This window comes from Elaeis guineensis, chromosome 1 (assembly GCF_000442705.2).
Source record: "Elaeis guineensis isolate ETL-2024a chromosome 1, EG11, whole genome shotgun sequence".
In the NCBI taxonomy this organism is placed as follows: Eukaryota; Viridiplantae; Streptophyta; class Magnoliopsida; order Arecales; family Arecaceae; genus Elaeis; species Elaeis guineensis.
In genome coordinates, this window is record NC_025993.2 from 152,164,154 (window position 1) to 152,174,428 (window position 10,275).

The following is a 10,275-nucleotide window of genomic DNA, read 5'->3' on the forward strand; positions in this document are numbered from 1 at the left end:
GAAACAGGGGTCTAATATTTCCTCTTGAAGCCCCACTTGGTGCAAAAATATTGTTGCGGCGGCCAATCCCCTCGTCGTCTGATCACCGGGAGACGAGCGCCTGCAAAAAAAGAAAGTCCACACTGATCGAAGGCGGCTCCGACGGAGACCCTCCGACGGTCAAGTCAGAGAGGTGACTGGGCAACAGTGAAATGAAGACAGAGAGCTCGATCGAGAGAGAGAGAGGGGGGGAGCTAACCTGTGGTTTCGAAGTCGAAGTCGAGGTCGAAGTCCAGCCCCTCTGCACTGTTGCCTTCCCCGATTTATATAGTGGAGCGTGGTATGGCGCCGTCATTAATGGCGCGGACAATTGAGGAATTGTCAACTCACTGTAGACTGTCAAAGTCGCCGTAAAAGTGTCACATCGCCGTGGGACTGTCAAATCACTAGGGTTGACAATGTCCCTAGGCGGCAGTGCCGCATGCCGTTGTCAGGGCTGACAGTTTGTGGCAGTCGTACGGCGATCGGAAGAATCGACCGACCCTAGGTCGGTGGCCAGCTGTGTGGCGTCGGATAGAGATTGGGGTTCCTCCGAAGGCCAGCCGGGCGTGTTGCGAGAGTCGGCCATCAGACTTCCAGGTTCAGTCGGTCGGGAGAACGGAAAAAGTATGCCCGACCGACACATTCTCAGTCGGTTAAGGGCCGTTAATTGGCCGGTGATGACGTTCGGTCGGTCGGTCGGTCGATCGGTCGGACGGTCGGTCGGTCGGTCGGTCAGTCGGTCGGCCGTCGGTCCGATTATAAGTCGGTACGGACGGGGTCGGTCGGTATTCCCCAACAGATATGATCAAAGTCCTTTAATGCCATTCTTCGCCCTCGAAGTCGTGCTTAGCAACTTGTGCCTTATTTGCTTGCTCATCTCTCATTGTCGCAGGAGAATCAAAGCATGTCATGCATGCAGGTTATTTACATAAGGGGTGTTGATTTGTAACATGCTATCAATTTTTTTCAACCCAAACAGAGAGAATGAGCGAAAGCTGCTGGTAACCACAAGCGCAGCTCAAATGCCCAAACACAACTTGATTTGTGGGTTTCATATGCTTTCTAATCAAACAAAGTTTAAAAGCTTATGGATAATCCACCTACAACAAGAGAAAATATCAGGTGCATGTTGGTTATAAGAGTAAATAAATCAATTATTTTATGAAATAAATAAGATCCAAATGTGCAAATACATCGAGTCCCTTAAATACAGAGTTGGGATCATCGGGGATTGCAAGAGAGTGCTGCTATCTGGTAGGCAGTCTAGTAAGATTATAAAAAATGAGAACTTGAGTTTTGAACGCACAATTTTGAAGACATGTCAAAAGGACCAATAGATGTCGATTCACACAGTAATTTAACTAGATGATTTTGTAAAAGAGGTTACTACATTGTTATGAACCATTATATCTTTAGTTCCAGCTAAGTGCACATACATTGGTAATGAGCTGAGACGTAAGCTGATGCACAAATTAAAAATATCCTAGCAAGTAGACAAGTACTCGTGAACATAAGGTGAACTTTGGAATAAATTATTTTTTTTAAAAAATACAAAAAATCTCCAAAAATTTATTATAACAAGCCAAAAACTCAGAAAAGGCACCATGCCAACGGGAAACCAGTATTTATTGGATCCTACCATGACATGCTGTGGCAAGGGCAAGGAGGACTAATGTTTGATTTGGCATGAACGGCTAGGAGTATCCTCTATATCACCATATCACCTCACTGGCACTGCCATACATGGGATAGAGGGCATCAGCAAGCGTTCATCAAGGTTTTCGCGTGAAACAGTGGTCGTTCGAGAACGCAGCTTTTTAGCCAATTAATTGGACGGTAACCAGGGAGACCCAGCCCTTTAATACCGAAGCCTTTCTGTCTCTGAGCCCCGTCGCATTCCCTCCACCGATAATTCTGTCCTAACCGCCCTCCGTCGTCGCCGGAACCCTAACCCTAGGCATTTTGCATCGCACCGGATCGATCCACCACCGACAGTGGCGGCGGTGATGGGGAACACGGAGAAGCTGATGAACCAGATCATGGAGCTGAAGTTCACTGCGAAGAGCCTGCAGCGGCAAGCGCGCAAGTGCGAGAAGGAGGAGAAAGCGGAGAAGCTCAAGGTGAAGAAGGCGATCGAGAAGGGCAACATGGACGGCGCCCGCATCTACGCCGAGAACGCCATCCGCAAGCGCACCGAGCAGATGAACTACCTCCGCCTCGCCTCCCGCCTCGACGCCGTGGTCGCCTGGCTCGACACCCAGGCCAAGATGCAGTCCGTGGGCAAGTCCATGGGCTCCATCGTGAAGACCCTTGACTCCGCCCTCGCATCCGGCAACCTCCAGAAGATGTCCGAGACGATGGACCACTTCGAGCGCCAGTTCGTCAACATGGAGGTCCAGGCCGAGTTCATGGAAGGGGCCATGGCAGGGTCCACCTCCCTCTCCACCCCCGAGACCGAGGTCAACAGTCTCATGCAGCAGGTTGCCGACGACTACGGCCTCGAGGTCTCCGTCGGCCTCCCGCAGCCCGCCGCCCACGCCATCTCAGCTCCTGCTACTGAGAAGATCGACGAGGACGACCTCTCCAGGCGTCTCGCCGAGCTCACGGCCAAGGGTTGATCGATCGATCGATCGATCAGTTGATTGGTCTCTTTCAAGATTGGTGCGGTAATGCGGTACGGACACACACACGAATCTGTCTCTTCTTTTTTATTATTTAACCATAAACTATTATATAAAGGAAAGGGCAAAAAACACCAAGGATAATAGGTCTTTATAATCTTTTGGTAGCACTAGCTTAAATATGGATTGCACAGTATAATAGTTGATACTGTATAACCAGCAATGATCCTCATTTGTGTACATTGGGATGAGACGCACTATCAGGTACTAACTCAATGTGTAGCAGATAATATATGGGTCATGGTGGTGGATCGTGATGCTACATGTATCATTAGATGCAATCATGCAACTGAGTGCATGATGGCTGTTTCAACCATGGCTTCCCATAATGTATAGGTTGTAAAACTGTGAGAATTATCTTACCAAAAATTCCATGGATGATTTCAACTGCTTGTTTTCTTTGCTAGCATAGACTGGAGTTATCATTCATTATTGGAGCTTCCATGTTATTTCATACAAGGCTCTGTTATTGGTCGAGTGGGGCTTGATCGACTTTCTTTCGTAGAATGTAAAGCCAGTGTTTTCCATAGAGAGCTAGGATAGCTTGACTAGCTTGTTCTAGCTAAAATATCTTCATTTTTCCTTGCGAGATTTGGTAAGGAGAGTAGTTTCTTAGGGTGATCAAATAGGGGGAGGAGGCTTAATTGGCTCCTAATAGGGTAATAGAAGTTGATTTAGATGTTCTTGCATTGCCAAAGCAATGCGGTTATCCTTTTTAGTTCCTGACACTTCACCTTGTTTTCATGGGACCTTCTGTATTGTTGATCAAGAAAATACACTAACTCTAGATGCCATATTATGCCAATTCCAACTAGGTTAGACTTACTTAAAAATTAGTTTCTGCTGTAGTTTTACCCAAGATTATGCCATAAAAATTGCCCAGGTGCCTGTCTGCTAAGGATGTTCCAGCCGTCCATGACCCTCAAATATCTATCATATGTTTACAGGCATGCACCCACCCATAGCCAATTCTTTGTTGTGATTGCAGTCTCTTCATTCCTTGTTGAAATACTAACACAACACATGTATTGACACAAAGCCTGCTACTTGGAGGACTTTGAATTTTGTGTCAGTAAGAACTTATCTTTACAGAGGAATCCTACAAACCAGATCTTAAAAGCTCCAACCTTTTATTGTTTTGCTATAGCAAACCCACAAAATTTTTTTAAAAAAAAGTGTCTTCAGTTTTTGTTGATCAATATCATGTACTAGACATGTACGATTTGTGGGGAAAAGTTTCAGTTTTTGGTTCATATACATATTGTACATGATAAAATGTTGGTCATATTGCATCGAAATTGTCTCATGCTTTCTGCTACAGGATATTTTTTTTCAACGATGTTAGATGTTAAAATTATTTGCATAAGGTCACAGGCAAACACATTTAATGTCTTGTTTTTCAAATCTTAGAGCTTCAAGAATCTGATTCCTCTGATGATGTTTGACAACAATTTATGCCGAACACTAATTCATGCTGGTATCCAAGCAGTACTTTTATGTTTTTCTAACAATCTTGAGCATATATATGGAGATGGTTTCTTTTTTTTGATGATGTGCAATAGATCTTGTATGTCATAAGAATTAGTTTGTGATCTTTGTTCTAGTTCAACCATATACTTTTTTATTCCTCAGGCCCTGTTTGGATGCTCGGACAGTTTGTCTGTGGAATAGTTCATAGATGGCTGAAAATTTAGAATCTTGAGGAGTTGTATGATACGGGGAGAGAGTTTTACCAATTTGTGAAACTTCATACAAACTGATAGTATGTAAATAACCATGCAGAAGGAATGTTGTATCTCAATTCTGTGGAATTGCATGATCTAGGGACTTCCCTCATTGACTAAAAATCTTCTCGTTCGATTGCTGCTCCTTTTCCTCAACTTCCGTTGAATGAGTCTATTCCAGGGACAACTTACGATGCTTCCAAACATGCCTGAAATCTCAGTGGATGCTGACAAACTTGTGTTTTAAATGAGGATTATTCATTTAGTTCAGAATTTGTGTGGATGCATGTTCTAGTTAAAACATAAATCTTTGATTCCTCCTATTTTTGGATGCTGTTTTAATCTGATTGGTGATAATGTTTATTCTTTTTCTGTGATCCTTGATGATTCTTTCTTGAGCTCAGAATTGGTTCTTCTCTAAGTGAGGCTGTACCTTCTCAATTTTGTCGAATTTATGCTTGAGCAGCCAAAGCCATCATTCTAAGACAAAGGTTTCCAATAAACAAAGCTGTTTTCACTTGTGAAGCCCTCAACGATCTCTAACTGCACTTCTGAATTAGCAGTTAGTAATATAGGAACCTTGATGATCACCCACCAGGAGACTGCATGTATTGTGATGATCCTCAGTCAATTTGCTTGTCTCATACATGGTTCGTTATCTTTCTTCTGTATAACTCCATCATATCCATTGTCCTTTGAATGTTGCCCTATGTTCATTGGTTTTTAAACTTGGTGATTTATTACTATAAGACATTAAATGGTTCCTTTTCTTCTTCAAGTACAAAAAGAATTATTCGTTCCAGACTTTAATTTTAGCAAACAGAATCAATGATCTTATCTCTGCTCATAAAAATTATCGGTTCCGGGATTCTAATTTTAATGAACAGAATGAAGCTTGTCATTTCTAATGAGCAGAAAATACATATATGCAGTTTTCTGTCTACCATCTTCATGGCTTAAACTTTCGCAGTCTTTGGCACTTCTTTTTTATTCCTCGTATGCTGTGCTCCAGATGACAGTTTTCCATTATATATTTTTATGGCTAGTAACTAATTATTTACCTTTAATGAGCAGAAAATGGAAAAATCTTAGGCATTCACATGCTGACTTATTCAAATCTCGTTCCATTGCAGGCCTTCAATTTCTCTTGCTGAAATCTATCTGCCAGCACCTCATCCATGATATGCTGAAGAGGTGATGTTAGTTAATATACTTGTAGATACCGTCTATTGGTGATGTTAGGTGATATACTTGTAGATACCATCTATTGGATGACAGCTAATGATCCGAACTGGAGGACATTAGGTGCTTGATCGTTCTTGTGATTATTAATAAGACAAGTGGCTTATCTTTTGGATATTTGCAAAGAGTACCAGGTAAAGTTGGAACTATTGATTTAAAACGTTACTTTTTACTTTTGGGACTGCATTTTGATGTGATGTGACTTAAGGTTGTATGCACTTTGGACGAATGGAAAATTAGTATATGGTGTGATCATACGACGATACGATTTGTTTTTGGACATCCTTAGGTGGCATTTGATGCATCGTCAGATAATTTTGAAAGACAATGTAGATTATCTTCTAAATAAATTATCACTATTAAATTACTAGTAATATTGATTACTGTGTTTGACACACATAAATAATATTACAGTAAAATTATTGAAAATTTTAATTGACATGTTTGGTATAACAATCAGATTATCAGTAATGTGAAATCAAAATTTTAAAATATCTTTAATAATTTTATATTAATGCTCTTCTGTTTTTTTTTATGAGAAGTAATGAAAATGATGTATGGTGATGGCGTGGAGAAGTGGCGAGCTGAGAGATGTAGGGAACCGTGGGCACTTAGGGAGTGGAGAGGGGATAGGTGCATGTGGAGTCATGGGGGTGGACAGAACAGGTGTGGAGGAGTCACGAGAGGGTTGTGGGAGACAAAGCCATAAGAGCTACGGGCAGGCAAAGGAAGATGGAGGAGCCACAGGCGAGGGGCGCATGTGGAGTGGGATGTGGGCAGGGAGTTGGGCAATAGATTTTGTGTGATTTTTTTGAGGAATAATTATGTTTAAAATTTTTATTGTAATATTGTTAAAGAAAAAATAATCTGAATAGTCACTATTTTTTTTTTAAGACAATGTAGATTACCATTCAAAAAGTATATTAAATACAGTAATGTACATTATTATATTAAATTATCAATAATTTGTATAGATTGTCAGCTATCAAACATAACCTTAGGAATTACATGTTCAGTTGCAAACTATCATAACTTTGTCATTTAGGAAAAAAATAAAGAATAACCAGGATTAGGCGACATAATCCTTCTAAAGTAAGTCTGCTGGTATCCTGCCTCTTAGACTCACTAAAATTGGAGAAATAGGTTGATGACTTGCCATGTGGATAACTTGGACCACTGTGTATCCTCTATCCCAAGGGGTCTCCGAAAATTGACAAGGCGTTGCATTTTATCGAGATCCATCATTTCCATTGTAACTTAACAATTTGTCTAAGTCTTAGTTCTCATTCTTTCTTGCGCTTGTGACCTATAATATTTTGTTGCTCAATTTTTTTTAAAAAAAATCTTATAATATTTTCATCAAAATTATGCACTCAGGTCGTTTAGGAGGGAAGAAAAGGCAGTTCTGAGTGAGCAAGGATTTTGGTCTTTCCCATAGAATGGGGTATATGGACGGGATTCTGCTAACCACTTAGGCCCTGTTGGGAATATTTTCGTATGGCCAAGAAGTATTTAGGTTGCATTTGATGCATTGCGAAATAATTTTAAAAGATAATTTGTATTACTGGCAGAATAGATTGTCATCATTAAATTATCAATAATATTAATAATTATGTTTGGTACAAGCAAGTAATGTTACAGTAAAATTATTAAAAATTTTGATTGATATGTTTGGTATGACAATCAAATTACTGATAATGTAACATCAAATTTTCAAAATATTCTTTCTCCTTTCTTCTTCCTTTCGTGTCCATTTCTCGTTCTTCTTCCTTCCACCATCCATTTCCCCCTTCTTCTTCCTTTCATGTCCCGAGCAATACTGACCATCATCATCCTCACGGCGCACCCGAACCTCTCTGGGTAGAACTCTACTGCATCCTCTAGCGATACCTCTCCTAGATGGAATTCCATTGTATTTCCACCATCGGATGTGGAGCTGCAGGGCATGGAGGAGGTGCGACGGATGGGGGAGGGGAGCATGGCTGGGGGCCCGAGAGGCAATGTCAAAGGCGTGACGGGCGGGGGATTGTGGGGAGGAGGGTAGCACAGAGCAATGGTGGGCGGCGGTCGTGGGAGGGGGGGTTGGAGGGGAGGTGCGGGCGAGCTGTAGGTGACGTCGCATGGGGAGGAAGGGAGGGGAGGCATGAAGGAGCAGCAGTGGCGTCGCACGGGGGGTGAGGGTACATGTTCGGCATGGAGCCGCAGAGGAAAAGAGGGGTTTAGTTTATTTTTTTTATGAGAGCAGTTTCGTCCAAATATTTCATTGTTAGATTATCAATATTTAGTAATCTAGATAGCCACCAAATATTTGATAATTTGAATAGCCATCATTTTCTTAGGTAATCCGAATTATCTTTTAAGAGGTAATCTGGATTATTAAAGCAATTCACATTGCTATAATGTATCAAACGCAGTAATTCGATGGAATTTTTTTAAATTACTAGCAATCTGGATAGATTGTCAGTTACCAAATGCAATCTTAGCACTTTCAGGAGATATAATGGTATTTAATAGGGGATATAATGGTATTTAATTAAAAAAATGGAGCAGTGTTTCTTGATTCTGTCCAATCAAGTGCCAAAAAAATACCTTATTCCATGGAATAGATCATTCAGTTGATAACAGAGAGGATGATACTCCAAATACTCCAAATATTATCCTCTCTACCAAATACCACCTAAGACGCTAGTGTGTAAGGGCATGGGATATGTTCCAATCCAGCCACAGTTTGAAATCTCTCTCTCTCTCTCTCTCACACACACACTCACTCACTCTCACTCTCTCGATTTCGCTCTCTCGTGCACGTGCGTGCACACACACGCACACGATATGCATCCCTCCTGGATAATTATATATCAAAATATGAAGAATTTAAATAACAATCAATATTTAGTGGTTAATCTTTTGCAGAGGCTGTTAATGGTTTCTTATTATATCTTTTAAATAATTTTGAAAATTCAAATCACCAATTTAAGTATTTTTTTTTTTTTTTGGAAGGGATGTGTGTCTCATTCATTAATTTCCGTATAAAATACGTCCAAAGCCATTAGCATAGACTTTCTGTTTGTGTCAACTTGAAGATTGAAACCAGCTGCTCCTCTGCCTGCTAGCCAGTCTGCTGGCCGGTTACCTTCTGTGAAAAATTGATTCTTTGAAGCTCCAAATATCATGAAAATGGGATTAATATCCATCAAGTCAACTAGAGGTCCAATAATCCATGCCGACACAGTTGCCAAATCTCTTCGAGAATCATATAATTAGGTTCAAATAGTTGGGCTGCAGTGATGAGACCTTGCCAAGCAGCTCTCGACTTGGCATAAGAAACGGAATAGTGTGGTATTGATTTGGACTGAGCATACAACACTTCACCTTCTGAAGCCAATCCCTGCACCTGTTTGAAGTAACAGCTCCATCCAAATTTACCTTCACTGCATTGAGGAGAGGGTACCCATTGAACAGATTCAGTCTTGGGACCCAAGATACATGGTGCCTTGCATTAGAATAGAATTCGTAGCAGAGCATTCTTTGCCAAGTCGTACTGCAACATAACATGGTCTATATCCTCTTCCTGATCCGAACAAGCATCACAATAGATGTCCCAATTTATTCAGCAATCCTCTTTCAGCCAGCCTAATCTTGCAAGGCAATTGCCTCCATATAACTTCCCACCAGAAAAAAAAAAAAAAAAAACTGTTATTACGTTGATGCAGTTCTGCTTTGCCAAATCCACTGGGAATTTAAATGATAGAATTGAGAAGGCCTCCGGGAGTGATTCAGGTCCGCAGCAACTTCTTTCAAAGTGACTCTGGTGGTAGTATTTTTCTTCCCCCATCCTATAGCATGAGGTATTGCCTTAGATGTTATAGCAGCAGCTATGTCCTCCGGGAACAATGATCAAATCTTCTGGACATTCCATGCTCCATCATCCGGGAAATCATCATGAGTAAAATTTCCCCTTGAAATAGGAGACTGATCTGACCTAATCCACTGCCACCCCTGGATCCACCATCAGCACCATTACAATAATTCAGATCATAAAATTTATTTACCGACAGGCCATAGTAATTGAGTTTTTTTTTTTTTTTTTAAAAAAAATGATTCAAAGACCAAATTCAGAAAAGTTGAAATGAGGACATGGATGAAGAGGCTGCAGAAGTATTAGTGTTGGCTTGTCAAATAGTCCATTGGGCTCAGAGACATGATCCCTTGCTGTTCACTTTAACCTTTATATGGACTGCATAGAAGAATTTTCGTAAACATCTGCTGTATGGATCATTGTACTCAAGCGTGTGCTTGTTTGCTTCATGCGTCCTTATCAATGACTCCTACCCCACATCAGTGACTTGACCGCACCAATACAACCTTTTTAAAAGAAGAACCTCTTTCTTTACCCCGTATTTCTTGTCTTTTAGGAAAGCCAACAAAAGGATGCACCTTGAGATCAGAATTCACAAGAGTATTATGGAGGCCAGTCTTTTCGAATGAGTGGGATGAACGTTGCGATACTCTCACCCAAACCAAGAGGATCGCATCATGCTATCTATGACAACAATTAGCAGCCTTCATGCCTCTTGAATTATTAAACTGGAGAGGGGATTCATTATTAT

The 10,275-nt window shown here is 41.0% G+C and overlaps 1 protein-coding gene across 3 annotated transcripts; it reads left to right on the forward strand.

Annotated features, from left to right (window-relative positions):
• The first annotated feature begins 1,685 nt into the window (after positions 1-1,685).
• On the forward strand, positions 1,686-5,840 carry LOC105039047 (ESCRT-related protein CHMP1). Of its 3 annotated transcripts, XR_012134648.1 has the most exons (3): positions 1,686-2,695; positions 4,831-5,076; positions 5,560-5,840. XR_012134648.1 is itself a non-coding variant. In XM_073243986.1 (2 exons), the coding sequence occupies exon 1, from the start codon at positions 2,028-2,030 to the stop codon at positions 2,637-2,639; it is 612 nt and encodes a 203-aa protein (XP_073100087.1). In that variant the 5' UTR covers positions 1,686-2,027; the 3' UTR covers positions 2,640-2,687; positions 5,560-5,840. The 3 variants fall into 3 exon arrangements, 1 of the variants encoding a protein (XP_073100087.1); XM_073243986.1 differs by lacking the exon at positions 4,831-5,076 and having other exon boundaries at positions 1,686-2,687; XR_012134647.1 differs by lacking the exon at positions 4,831-5,076 and having other exon boundaries at positions 1,690-2,695.
• The last annotated feature ends 4,435 nt before the right edge of the window (positions 5,841-10,275 follow it).

Coding starts and splice junctions, on each gene's coding strand:
- LOC105039047 (XM_073243986.1), top strand. CDS start 2,028: ATGGGGAACACGGAGAAGCTGATGAACCAGATCATGGAGCTGAAGTTC.